The sequence below is a fragment of the Lissotriton helveticus genome, chromosome 3_2 (assembly GCF_964261635.1).
Source record: "Lissotriton helveticus chromosome 3_2, aLisHel1.1, whole genome shotgun sequence".
In the NCBI taxonomy this organism is placed as follows: Eukaryota; Metazoa; Chordata; class Amphibia; order Caudata; family Salamandridae; genus Lissotriton; species Lissotriton helveticus.
The window spans coordinates 158,756,559-158,770,932 of NC_136062.1; the positions used below are offsets into that span (position 1 = coordinate 158,756,559).

General features: G+C 48.5%; 1 protein-coding gene across 3 annotated transcripts in view; it reads right to left on the bottom strand.

Moving 5' to 3' along the window:
- Window positions 1-14,374, bottom strand: part of LOC144826527 (stimulated by retinoic acid gene 6 protein-like) — a 564,429-nt gene that overhangs the window by 274,905 nt on the left and 275,150 nt on the right. For all 3 annotated transcript variants that reach the window (XM_078684953.1, XM_078684952.1, XM_078684954.1), the window contains 2 exons: window positions 12,089-12,205; window positions 11,591-11,661 (listed from right to left, as the gene is read on the bottom strand). In XM_078684953.1, coding sequence (XP_078541079.1) covers window positions 11,591-11,661; window positions 12,089-12,205 — 188 coding nt within the window. The remainder of the gene's footprint in view (window positions 1-11,590; window positions 11,662-12,088; window positions 12,206-14,374) is intronic.

The following is a 14,374-nucleotide window of genomic DNA, read 5'->3' on the forward strand; positions in this document are numbered from 1 at the left end:
CCAACCCCCAAAATGGAAAGACCAATAAAATGCACCACTGACAGAGTACCCCTGGGCATAATGGATGAAAACATGGCAGACTGGGTGCAGGCCTATGACACAACAAAGCACACTGCCTGGCTTCAACATTGCCCCTAGACCCCCACCCACATGGCTAAGCCCTGCCTGGACCAGGCCTCAAAATGGCCCCCACCCACATGGCCATGCCCCATCCACACCCCCAAAAATCGAAAAACTCACATAAAATCACCACAATCCAATGCCATCCATGCCCTCCATGATGTTTACATTCAAGACACCCCACAGAAAGACTAGGCCCATGCACCACTGAGTGAGTACCCCTGGGCAAAATGCCCCAACAACACCCCCAAAAATCGAAAAACACTCAAAAATCACCACAATCCAATGCCATCCATGCCCTCCATGATGCTTACATTAAAGAAACCACACAGAAAGACTAGGCCCACGCACCACTGAGTGAGTACCCCTGGGCATAATAGATGAAAGCAAGGCACATTTGATGCAGGCCTATGGCACGAAGCACACTGCCTGGATTCAAAATGGCCCCTTCACCCCCACCACATGGCCCTGGACAAGGCCTCGAAACGGCCCCCACCCACATGGCCATGCCCCATCAACACCCCCAAAAATCGAACGAAAAACACACAAAAATCACCACAATCCAATGCCATCCATGCCCTCCATGATGTTTACATTCAAGACACCCCACAGAAAGACTAGGCCCATGCACCACTGGGTGAGTACCCCTGGGCAAAAGGCCCCAACAACACCCCCAAAAATCAAAAAACACTAAAAAATCACCACAATCCAATGCCATCCATGCCCTCCATGATGCTTACATTAAAGAAACCACACAGAAAGACTAGGCCCATGCACCACTGAGTGAGTACCCCTGGGCATAATGGATGAAAGCAAGGCACATTTGATGCAGGCCTATGGCACAAAGCACACTGCCTGGATTCAAAATGGCCCCTTCACCCCCACCACATGGCCCTGGACCAGGCCTCAAAATGGCCCCCACCCACATGGCCATGCCCCATCAACACCCCCAAAAATCGAAAAACATACACAAATCACCACAATCCAATGCCATCCATGCCCTCCATGATGCTTACATTAAAGAAACCACACAGAAAGACTAGGCCCATGCACCACTGAGTGAGTACCCCTGGGCATAATGGATGAAAGCAAGGCACATTGGATGCAGGCCTATGGCACAAAGCACACTGCCTGGATTCAAAAGGGCCCCTTCACCCCCACCACATGGCCCTGGACCAGGCCTCAAAATGGCCCCCACCCACATGGCCATGCCCCATCAACACCCCCAAAAATCGAAAAACACACAAAAATCACCACAATCCAATGCCATCCATGCCCTCGATGATTTTTACATTCAAGACACCCCACAGAAAGACTAGGCCCATGCACCACTGAGTGAGTACCCCTGGGTAAAAGGCTCCAACAGCCAAAAAAATTGAAAAACACACAAAAATCACCACAATCCAATGCCATCCATGCCCTCCATGATGTTTACATTCAAGACACCCCACAGAAAGACTAGGCCCATGCACCACTGAGTGAGTACCCCTGGCAAAAGGCCCCAACAGCCAAAAAAATCGAAAAACACACATAAAACGCCACAATCCAATGCCATCCATGCCCTCCATGATTTTTACATTCAAGACACCCCACAGAAAGACTAGGCCCATGCACCACTGAGTGAGTACCCCTGGGCAAAAGGCCCCAACAGCCAAAAAAATCGAATAACACACAATAATCACTACAATCCAATGCCATCCATGCCCTCCATGATGTTTACATTCAAGACACCCCACAGAAAGACTAGGCCCATGCACCACTGAGTGAGTACCCCTGGGCAAAAGGCCCCAACAACACCCCCAAAAATCGAAAAACACACAAAAATCACCACAATCCAATGCCATCCATGCCCTAAATGATGTTGAATTTCAACAAAACAGTTGCATCATGCACCCATAACTAACCCAGGTCCTACTGGATACTGTGGCTACCCACAATATATTTTATTTAATGTTCTGAAAAAGTTCCAAAATTGTAGTTGCAACAACTGTAATGCCCCAAACAAACAACATCAACTTACTTGTGAAATTTCTAATCCAAAAGTGATCCAAAGAAAGTCAAAAAGGCCTCAAATCCAAATATCCAGCAGCATCCACAAAAAGTAATCCTTCCAGGTCAAGATCCAAATCAAAGTGACCAGCACATGAAGAAAGCACTGGGAGGAGCCTGCTGGACAGGAACAGGAAGTTGGAGACTGTGGGGCACTTTCTTCCTCCCACCCCCCCCCCCAAAAAGTGCAGGCAAATGTCAACCTGAGGAGTTATTCTGATAAAAATCATCATTTTCAAGGTTTATGCTGACTGCTGGTGGATTTCTTGTGCGAAATTGCAAATTTTGCAATCTCGCAATTGCGAGATTGGCGCTGCCCGCCGCATCTACGTGTTCGCAAATGTTTACTCCCGCGATGCGTGATCATGGGCCTTTATGACGTACTCGCGTTGCCAAACTCTCGCTGTGCAAGGTGGCAAGCCGCGATTACGTAATCGCGGTCGACAAACTCCCGCGGGATCCCGCAGCAAGATCCAAAATGGCGCAGCACATGCAAACATGGAGAAAAACAACTCTTCAAACGCTCAATGACGGTAAGTGAATGCTGCGCGCCGCAAAATTGTATAGTATTCTATTTGGCAAGTGCGACCAAGCAAAAAATATCCGCTTCGCGCGGATTTGCGAATTTTCGGCAAATTTGCGAGAGTTCGCGGATTGCGAATTTGCCGAAAATCCGCAAAATCCGCGAGCAGAACGGATTTTACGCCCACGCTTTCTTCTGTTTTAGATGCGTTTACTTTAACGCAAGAAACCTGTCCAAACCAAGCCAGCTCCTCTAGGAGGGGAGGTAGGGTACCACACGTGTTGGTGAGAGTGAATAAGACATCTTCCGCGTACAGGGCTATTTTGAGAGATTGGCCCCCCCACCTAAACACCCTCAATATGTTGGTGACGATGGATGCATTCTGCCAGGGGCTCCATGCAGAGTGCAAATAGAAGAGGGGAGAGAGGGCAGCCCTGGCGCTTCCCCCTCGCAACTGGGAAAATTGGGGATAAAGTGTTTTTTACCTGTACAGCGTAGCCCACCCCGAACCATCTCCGAAACCTGGAACCGAAGCCCACCGCCTCCAGCACGCTGGGCAAAAAAGGCCAATGCACACAGTCAAAGGCCTTTGCGGCGTTGATGGACAGAAACACCGTCGGAACCCAAGAGCGCCGAGTCTTGTTCAATAGAGGGAAAAGCTGCTTGTGTTATTGCTGCATGTTCAACCTGGTATGAAGCCAGACTGATTGGGCTCTATCAAGCCCGGCATATGCCTGCCCAATTGCCCTGCTAAGGTCCCAGTGAAAATGTTGGTGTTGACGTTCAAGAGGGAAATAGAGCGGTAAAAGGTGCACAATTACGGGTCTTTCCCAGGTTTTGGTAACACCGTGATGACTGCTATGTGCATGGAATCAGAGAGTTCCCCCGAGTCACTAAAGGTGTTATAGAGGCGTGTCAGAATGGGGGCCAAAGGAGATGCATATTGTTTATAAAAGGCCGCGATAAACCTGTCTTTTCCCGGCGCTTTTTCTACTTGTAGGCGACCCATCGCATCCAGCACATCCCTAACTGTTATGTCCATCTCTAACTGTTCAGCGTGAAAGGTTAGCAGTTATGTGATGGGAGCCTGTTCAATATATGGTGGGCAACTGCCTGGGGAATGTCTTCCCCAGTGTACAGTTGCGCATAAAAGCGGCTGAATTCCGCCGCTATATTTTCATCCCTCGTGAGAGGGAGTCTGCCGCTATCAATGACTGTCTCTACATGCCTAGAATGTGCCTGGGCCCTCAGCGTATGCGGCAGCAATTTCCCTGCATTGTTGCCCCAGCATAGCACTTCTGCCGTGTTTCCAACATGGCGTACACAGCCATGTCCATATCTAACGCTTTCAGTTGTTTCCGCGCTACATTCAATTGTCGCCGATTTTTATGTGTGGCTACATGCCTATATTCCTCCTCCAGCTCCTTAACACTGGCCTCAAGTGCTGTGCTCTTCGAGGCCCGCTCCCTATTAAGCCTGTCCGCTATCGCAATGTACGTCCCTCTAGCGACCCCATTAAGTGCTTCCCAAACCGTCGTGATCACAGTGTCTGGTGTGTCAATCTACAATGGCCTTCTCTACCTCCTTTGCCGCAGCATCGTAAGTTAATAACCGCCGCCACATTTTGCTGCTCTGGTGCGTAGTCGGAAGGCTAATATCTAACTGGATCGGAGCATGGCCAGATATGGCTGCTACATTGATCGTGGCCCTACTATTAATGGACATAAAGAGGCCGAGGTCAAGAAGTAATCGATTCTAGCGTGGGATTGGTGTGCCGCAGAGAGAAGAAGTAGGACCCCGACCGTGGATTCAATGCCCGCCAAATGTCAATAAGTCCCGCTTCTGCTAACCAGCTGGCCCCCTGTGTCCCCTTGGACCCTGAACGTTAAGGGAGCCTATCTATAGCCGCATTCATGACTAAATTAAAGTCACCCCTACTACTAAGCTGGACTCTGAGGATGCCAGTACCTCACCTAGGGTCTGTCGAATAAAGGATTCCTGACTTTCACTGGGGGCCTAGAGGGAAGCTACGGTGAGTGCATGTTGAGCCAAAGCATCCTCAAAGATAACAGCCTCCCCAGAATATCAGATTGTACCCCTACAACCCTCCCCTGGAAGTGTGTGGCTACAAGGATCGCAACCCTTGCCTTCTTTCCTGGGCCTGGGGACCAGTACTGGTGATCAAACCATCTTGACCTCATTCTATGGCAATCCTGTTTTACCAGATGGATTTCTTGTGGAAGACACATATCACAGCAGGCTGACCTAAGTTGGTTGAGGATTGCTACTCTTTTGGCTTGGCAAGTTGAGTTACATTCAAGCTAAATACCTTCACCATAATTCAATGAAATGCAAAATCGCCGTAAGAGCTCCCGAATCCTCCCGCACATCTCCACCCCAAATTCGGTTATACAGTGAATCTGCTGGAAGGAAAAGAAAGCACAGAAACTTTAAGGAAACATTACAAAAAGAACAAAAAGAAGAAACAAAAGCACCTGCGATTGTTTAGAGAGGGTACATGTCACTGGTCGTCCGCGGGAGAGGAGTGGAAGAGTGGAGAACCACCACCCCTGCCACAACTGGCCAATGAGGATGGAACTAATTTGCCCCGGGGGGAGCTACCCAACCCATTCTAATAAGGCTATGTGTCAAGCGGGATGCTACTAGTCGTCATCATGTTCCAGAGATGGGTTCTGAAAGCTGCCATATTAACTCTGAGCATTCCTTGAGGCTTTCAGTTTTCGTGGGTTTTGTATGCTGCGATAAGGGAGCACTCCTGTTGCCGCATCTCCTCTGGGTGTCCGCAATTGACAACTGGGTGCTAGTGCATGGCAAAGAGGAGTCCTGATCCAGATCGAGCCCCAGAATGTCTGCTGCCTCCGAGGGCATGTGTGTCACTCGTGTCTCCCCCTGCCATGCGAAGATGAGATGAAATGGGTGGCCCCACCTGTATTTCACTCATATGTCCCTCAGGAACGCCGTCACTGGTCACATATCTCTACGCCGCTGAAGTGTTATGACTGACAGGTCTTGGAACAAACGGACCTTGTGACCCTCAAAGAGGACATGTTGCTGGTCCTCTACCACCACCATAATTAGCTCTTTCTGGGGGTAGTTATGGAGAAACGTCAGAATGTCCTGTGGCGTTCCCTGCTAGGTGGAGGGGCATCCCGCCCTATGTGTCCCGTCCAGAAGAAGCTCTTTACCTTCCAAGACCGGCATATTATGACGAAAAAGGCATAGAACAAAGTCCTCCAGGTGCCTTGCGTCTCCTTGTAGAGGCACCCCTTTGATGCAGATGTTGGACCTACGTGACCTGTTCTCCAGGTCCTCCGGGTGTAGGTTGAGGTCTGCGTTGTGATCTTTGAGTTCCAAAATCTCACCGCGGCATTCCTCCATCTCCTCCTCCCTGGAATCTGTGGTGCGTTGCACCGAGTCCACCCTCTGCTCTAGCTTCCCCAGGTCACGTCGCAAGTCTTTGATTTCAGAGGCCATATGTGTTCCGAGGGTTGCAATATCACTCCGTAGCGTGCCAATATATGCCTCCATAAATCCTTTAGTGATTGAGCCTCACCGTCAGCTTCTTGGCGGGCCGGTGAGCTTGCTGCACTAGAATCCTGAGGGACCGCCATAGACCCCACCTTCTTGATAGCGCCTTTGTTCAGGAGGTCCTTAATAATAGCTGTGTCCTTCTTGGATCGCGTGGAGGCCATGATGAGGCAGGGAAGGCACCGCTAATGTCCCATTCCAGCCGGGTTCAGTGCAGAGAGTGCTACTGGGAGAGCAATAGCCAGGTGTCCCCTAGCAAAGAGGGCGCAGTCTCTCTATGCAGAGGGCCCAAATGCAGGAACCACCACTGCTTGCTTGCCACGTGGAGAGTATTTGCACCCAGTCTCAGGTGGGCCTTTTACATTCCAGAACAAGCAATTGCACAGTGGCGCCCACCACAGTCCAGCAATGAGATTGACCGCCGCAGGCCAGATGTGGTAAATGATATAAGCAGACACCAGTTGCTATATCCCGTACTCCGGTCTGCCTAACTACGTCTCCACTGGGCCCTCCGTCCAATCCCACTAGTGGACCTCCCACGCCGTTGGGAGTTTTCTCTGCTGGCGCCACACCACCAATTTGGGAATTTCAGCTTCAGGATCACCCCCTAGGGCCGTGCCCTTCCATCCACAGCTATCAGGAGCCCAGCTGCAGATTCCGCCCGGGGTGACCCGCTCCCACCTGCTGCGGGGTCCATGTGCGTGCGGGCCGGTCTCTCCTGCTGAAACAACTGCTGGGGGAGAAACATTGAGGGAAGCCACTTTGGCCCCCAAGCGCTTCCAGGAACTCCGATCCCCAGTAGGCACCTCGCAAGGTATTCGGGGCACTCAGGGCACCTCTATGGGAGGACTGCTCACTGCTCCCGGGCCTGGACATCAAAGTGCCCCCGCCAGTCCCGGGCACCACCGCAAGCTCTGCGCGGTCCTCCAAACTCAAGGTCACAGTGTGCCGGATTGGTCCCGGGTAGACTCGCCGCTCGCTCCGCAACTTCCACCGCTGTCCCAGGCCTCTGCAGAACCGGCTCCTAAGCTGCCGCCATTTTGTCCCCCTCGCCCGCTGAAAAGTCACAAACAGCAGTCAGTGGTGGTCTCAGGTACACCAATGGGGGTTCCCGAGTGTAGGAAACAGCTCCACAGACCTTCTGCCCGCTTTCCTGTAAGCTGGGGGCTGCTACTCACCCAGGGACCGCTAAAAGCTACTCCGGTGCGGCATAGCTCCGTGACTCTGCTACCACACGGGTGCCATCTTGGACATGTCCCCTGATAGTCTGTATTTTAGAGTGGGTGTATTAAAGGTTTTATTAGTGTGTGAGGAAGTGCATCAGATGATCACGTGGATGATGTAATCAGTGATGTCATTAGCGATGTCATTTGAGATGTTATCAGTGATGTCACTGAGCATGTCATGAGTGATGTAATATGTGACGTCATCAGCAGTGCACTGTGGGGGAACGAGTTATAGTTAGCTCTACTAACTATAACAGCCAAATTTCTCTGGTTTTATATGAGTGAAATGTCCAACTAACTATAACGTCCCTGAAACCTATGGTTTTTTCAGTGAATGTCTAAAGTTTTTTAAATGCTAATTCTTAACTATAACATCCCTGAAACCTTTGTTTTTTTCAGTGAATTTCTAAGGTTTTTTAAATGCTAATTTCTAACTATAACGGGTTTCTGTTGCAGTAAACCCCTCCCCACTTTTTGCCTGGCTACTGATGCACTTTTTGTTGGTGTGCCCTGGGTCCCTGCCATTCAGGTACCCAGGGCCTGTGTTCTTTCCCCAAAATAAACCCAATTGGCATCTCTGGCCACATGTCAGCCCCATGTAAATTATACCATAGGTACCCTGGGCACTGTGACCAGAGAAGGCCTCTAAGGGCTGCAGCACATGTTGTGCCACCCTTAGAGGTACTCTACCCTGACACTCATACACTGCCTTTGCTGGCTGATTGTCTTGGTGCAGATCAAAGTGAAGAGTTGACATGGCACACATCCCTGTGTGCCATGTCCACAAACCACTGCCCTGGCATACATCAATCACCCCTCTAGTTGAGTGCCCTATGCCGGTGGCGAGGGTACAGGTACATTAGCCTTGTACCCCTACAGTGCCAAAGTCCATCCCTGGGCACTGTAAGTGCAGTGCTGCCATTAAGACTATATGGTGCTGGGAGTTTGTCATTACGAACTCCACAGCACCATAATGGCTACACTGAAGACTGGGAAGTTTGGTATAAAACTTCTCAGCATATTAAACCCACACTGATGCCAGTGTGGGATTTAATGTAAAATGCACAACAGCGAGCATCTTGGAGATGCCCCCTGAAATTCGACCAACTACTAGTGACCTAACTGAGTGGCTACCACCAGACATGTTTCTGGACCCCTGGGTTGAGAGCCTCTTGGGGGCCTGAAACAATGCACATCCTGGGATGAGGTGCCAAGGCTCCTCCCCCAGGATGGGCAGGGTTCATGAAGGAGAAGCTTCAAAGGCATGCCGCCTTTGTGAGCCTCCCTATACCATTTGCTGCTCTCAGCAACAGATCTCCACTGGTTCTACCCCCCACTTTGTGTGGGGCAACTGGCAGGAAAAACAAGCAAGGAAGGGAAGTGTGATCGCATATGCCAGCCCCACCCCTCAGGTGGGGGAGGCGAGGTGAAGCACAACTTTGAGTCCCCGCCATCTCTCCCACAGGAGAGTGGCAGAATAGGGGGTGTAACCACCCCATGGAAGGGACCCATTGGTCCCTGCCCTTTACCTAACGGTGAAAGTTTGTGGACCACTGCACTCCGGGGTAGACAATATTATCCAGGGGTAAATACTCTCCAATGGTAATAGGTGCGCAGGAAGACACCTTCTGGGTCCAAAAGGTGCTACAGAACTAAGAACAAAGAAAGCCTTACAGCCAGTAAGGACAATTCCTGGGCACTCTGATGTGCACAAAAGTGCGTGATTCGAGTTATAAGCACTCCTTAAAATGAATGTCTGTAGTCATAGTAGTTCATTGGTTTACTTCAAAAGAATGTTATCCATAGTAACGATACAGTTCAACATTTCAATCATATTCCGTCATATGGTAATGTTGTGATTCAAAACATGGATCAAAAAGTCATAGTGGTAATTTAGCTCCGAAGGTTAAGTGATCCCCGATGCATTTCGTGCATAGATTGCACTTCTTCAGGGGGAATCGGCAATAGGTGCTACAGATTCGTTACACGGGGTTCAGACGGTAAACTCCGGTTCGAGGTAAACGAACTGAATCACAACATTACCTTGCTTCCTCAGATTAAGAAACCACAAGAAAACAAGATAAGAAGGACCAAAGGGTTTGTGCAGAGCTAAAAAGAGGATGACGCCCACTGACTTGGCCCCAGCCATACTGCCCAGCCTCCCCTTGAACTTGCTCCTGCGAAATCCAGGCGTGTTCTGCAGCTAGCAACCCCAACAACCCCGGAGTACCTACCTGCCTTCACTTTAAGGACTGACTCTCCAGTGAACTTGTTCAAACTGCAGCTTCTGGCTCCGGCCAGATACCGTGAATCCAGCACACTCTGTACCCTCCGACCCCGGCCTATGCGTGAGTGAAATAGCACCCGAGGAGGTCACCTCAGCAATCCTGACACAAGATCCGACATCTCCTGACCTGCCTCAAGCCTCCAAACAACGTCTGCTGCCTCAATTCAGAGGACCCCCTATCGCGACCAGAGCGGGTAAGAAAATCCGACACTAAAAGGTACCCCTGCACCCGACGACCCCTGGCCTTGTGTGCCCCAGCCAACAGTGCCTAACCAAGCCAAGATATCCTAACTTACCCCTTGAAGTGGTGGTCGCACCCGGAATATCCTCGTCTTTGAGTCTGCAGCTTTTCTTCAAACTGGAGGTTAACCATGGAAAACAACAGGGCATCCGACTTCAAATCAGCACGATGCACCCGGACGCCCAAGTGCTGCTGATGGTGCACTTTTTGTGCCTAATTGTTTCCCCCTTTGACCTGACCTAAACCCTACAAGTTTTGCTCCCACAGCGGTGTGGCCTTCTAGCAAGCAGCCACCAACCGGAGAACCCTATCCTCCATAGGATAACATTGGGCCTCAACACTCTGCACCCGACTGCCCTTGTGACGCTGAGGGTGCAATCTCAGTGTATCACTGACCCTGGGGGACCCATGAGTCTAACCCCAGAACCTTAACTTCCTCAGTCGTTTACTTACCTGCAAACCGATAACCTGTTTTTCCTCCATAGTATAACATAGGCAATTTTCCCTCCAAAAAAACGACTAAGAGTGGAGTTTTGAAAACTAAAGATATTTATTACAAATCCTGCGAATAACAAAAACGTATTTACTCCACTGTTTTAAGGAAATGTCCCAGTGCTGGCTCTAGGCAATCAGTACTGTGTTAGAAAAATTAACGTAAAAGCACTGCTCGACCAAGCTACCACTATTAGAGAGTAAGGTTCTGCCTACCTTTGGGGACTCTTGGACTCCAGACACACTGTACCTCACTTTGGTGCAGTATATATAGAGACAGTTTCTTACATTCGTCCCTAAATAATATGGTTTGTTCAGTGAATTTTTAAGGTGTTTTTAATTCTAATTTACTGGAGGTAACAGGAGGGTTAGTTAGCCCCCAACATCAACCTTGCGGGCCAACTACCCTTCCTATTACCTCCAGTAAGTCCCACACAGCAGGATTGCTAACTTCTCATACCAGTCCACGTGCCATTTTTCCACCACTCTGCAAATGCGCCCCCTGGCACGTTGTTAGTTGGGGAATTAATTCCCCTTGAATACTGAGAGTTCCTGGGGGCCAACTAGCCCACCAGGTACCTCCAGTAAGCGCCACAGAGCTGGATTGCAGAGAGGTGGTCCGAGGCCACACGCCTTTTAACACCACTTTGCAAACATGGCTCCTGGCTCACTGCTGCTTGGAGGATGTAATCCACTTGTGTCCTGGTGTAATTTCGTTCAGCAGTTCAGGCTGTAGCCATTTCCTATAGAAATTAACATGGAGAAAACACATTCTGGGACCCCCTTTTTCTCGCCCCCACTTGATGAAGCCCCCTGAAACTTTCAAGACAGGAGCTGACCTGAGTGAACAATTAGTTCTGAAAGTTTCGTGAAGATTCATCAAACGGCGCCAAAGTTATTGGAAAATCAAAAAACGCTTTTCTTATGAAAACTAGGTTCTAACTATAACTACCTACTGGCCACCGCCAGAAGGATATATATATATATATGTACATATACATACACACACACATATTCTGCATCATAATATGGCAAAAAAATGCTGAGTATGTAAAAATTACATTAAAAGTGCTCCTGATAATTTTTTCATGTGAGGTACTTACGTGTCAGATTGAACTTTGAATAGATTCTTGACATAGTTGTACTGATGTTCCAATAAGAAAGGTTCTTCTTCCTACGAAGTGAGACCAGTTTTTAGCGTGGACAAATATCTATATATCTAATCGATAAAATAGCTCAAACTGTCATGCAGTAAAAGAGCACCAACTAGAAACCAGCCTTCAGTCTGTATTTAAAATGTTTGATAGATACAAAAATCATGGAGTTGAATCATTTAAAGTACAAAGATTTTAAATCAGAGTGTAAGAGTAAAGATTTAAATTCAGTTGCGGTCTAAAAGACTGTTCAATTAATTAAAAATAAGTACATACAGATAACCTATGTAAAAATTATATTCCCCTGGCTTTAGAACTGTGGCGTCTCACCAGGGTCTCTCAAGGTCCTATTTTATATGTCATTATCTTTCCATCAATGAGTTTAAACTTCAGGAACACATGCATATGCAGCATGGCTCACTGCATAACGACTTAAAATCTACTTACGTCAACTGTGGCACTGTGATATCCCTTCACATATTTAACAAATATTTGGATGAAGCGTCCCATCAGAACCAGGCAGCAAATCAGAGAAGGCACAGGAATTAGCTTGCTGAAGTGTGTCTGAAAGAGGAAAGCGTAGTATTTTATTTACCCCGGCAACTTTAACAGGCTCACCGCAGCATATACCACATCAACTCAAATGTGGTAATACTTCATGACACCACAGAACAACATTGACTGTTACCACCAGCAAAACGCTGGTGGTAATTGTTCCACATATAAATGCATAAAATGCATAGTAAATGAGGTTACAAAATGTTTTTCTCATCCATGTCTGTAATGAATCAGAGGCACCACAACGGATGCTGTACATCCTCATATATTTGCCACATTGTGTACGGTAATATTCCGGATTTACTGCTCACCTCTAAATAAGTGCAACAAGAACAGCAGGTGGACAGAATGCTGAAGAAATCAAACATTCACCCCCCGTCACAGATCTTGGTTCAATTTATTCTTTTGTTGCATGTCACGGCATTCAGGTTTAGACCCAGCCATGTGCAAATCACTCTGGATCTTGAACCCCATGGGAACAGTCCAGTGTGAAATGCCAGGCCAGTCCTCATAGAAACATTCTGGGACCGGATTTGGGGTGTCAGCCCTCATCGACCCTCATCAGCCAGGCTCGCTTGAATCTGGTGGTGTCAGGACCACGGGACCCACGTCTGGGCATACCCTTCCCACTTAGGGCGACAAATGCAAAAAGAACAGTTGATGGGCGGAATGCTGAATAAATCAAACATTCACCACCCAGTCACAGATCTACACCTCTAAATGAGAGAATGCAAATCTTTCACTTCCTCTCTCTTCTGGAACATTCAGAAAAACTAGCAATAGCTCCTTTGGCGATGATTAAGAAGGCAGTCACTCTCCTAGACATCAGACAGAACTATTTACTCCAATTGTTACTACTGAACAGAGACTGTTTCTACTCCTTTACATGTTTTAATGCTGTCTCAGCAGCATCCTTAGACCTACCCTCTTAACCCCTCCTAAGCCAACATGGGGCTTAAACTCATACACTGCCTTTTGGTACATGGAATTTCGCAAAAAAGGGCAGGAGTTTTTTGTTGTTATACTTTTGGGCGACTTTTTGTTACCTTATGTTAATCATTTATATACATAGATGCTTATTTACAAGCCCTCTGCGCCGCTGGCACTTCTCTTTTTCCCATTTTAAAAGTGACGCATGCGCGCCGACAGGTGTGGACGGCTTCTCCGTGAGCTCCGCGTCGGACATTCTCTGCGGATGCCGTGAGAGCGCTTCTTCAAGCTTCCTGGACGAGTGAGACATATCCAGAGACGGCGGAATGCTCCGTGACCCAGATGCTGCCACCGGACTCGGCTTTTGTTGCTCGTTGAGCCCTATTTGAGAGCGGTAATTTTTTCTCTTCATCGCGACGCAGACTGCCGCCATTTTGGCCGCCGTGACTGCGTCAGTGATTCCTCGCCCGCTCTGATTGCAAGGCAGCGTGTTTGGTAACTTCCTTACCACACAGTCAGTTTTTTCTACCCTAATGGAGCTTTTCTGAAGGTGTGCTGTCATTCTTCTACCTTTCCGCCGTTTCTCATGCCTAATTTGTGATGCTGTGACAGAGAGAGGCGCCGTCACCTTAAACATGCTGACTTCGAAATGACTTTCTCTGTCTCATGTGCTATATATGCCGCAGGGAGTTATTAGCTGCAGTACTGGCCCTGATTCTTAATTTCTTCGGATGCTGGCATTGGAAATGACTTTTGTTGCTTGTGGAGTCTGCTTTATTGAGCGCTAATTCTCTCCATTCGCTGTATTGCGAGCGGCCGCCATTTTGTCCACTGAGCCCGCGTCGCTATTTTCCCTCACCGCTCTGACTCCCACGCAGTGTGTTAGGTACATACCTTACCACACGTTCAATTTCCGCTATTATAGTGCGTCATCCTGCTGGAGTTCTGCTATTTCTGCTGCCCTTCTCCCAACATGCATATATGATTCGCTCTGCTATGACAGGAAGAGGTGCCGCCATTTTGAGAATGCCGAATTTGGGTTCACTTTGCCTCATATGACTTAGCGTATTATCAATCTGGGCCCCACTACTTCATGCCCTTCATGTGCTAACTATTATCAATGTTTCCTGTGAAGATGGTTTTTCTGCTTTTCCAGCTCTAACGCATCATCTTGTTGTCGTATTTCTCTTCAATTCAGCGCCATCATCGCATGTTTCCTGCATTTTTGACTTTTTGCACTCATCT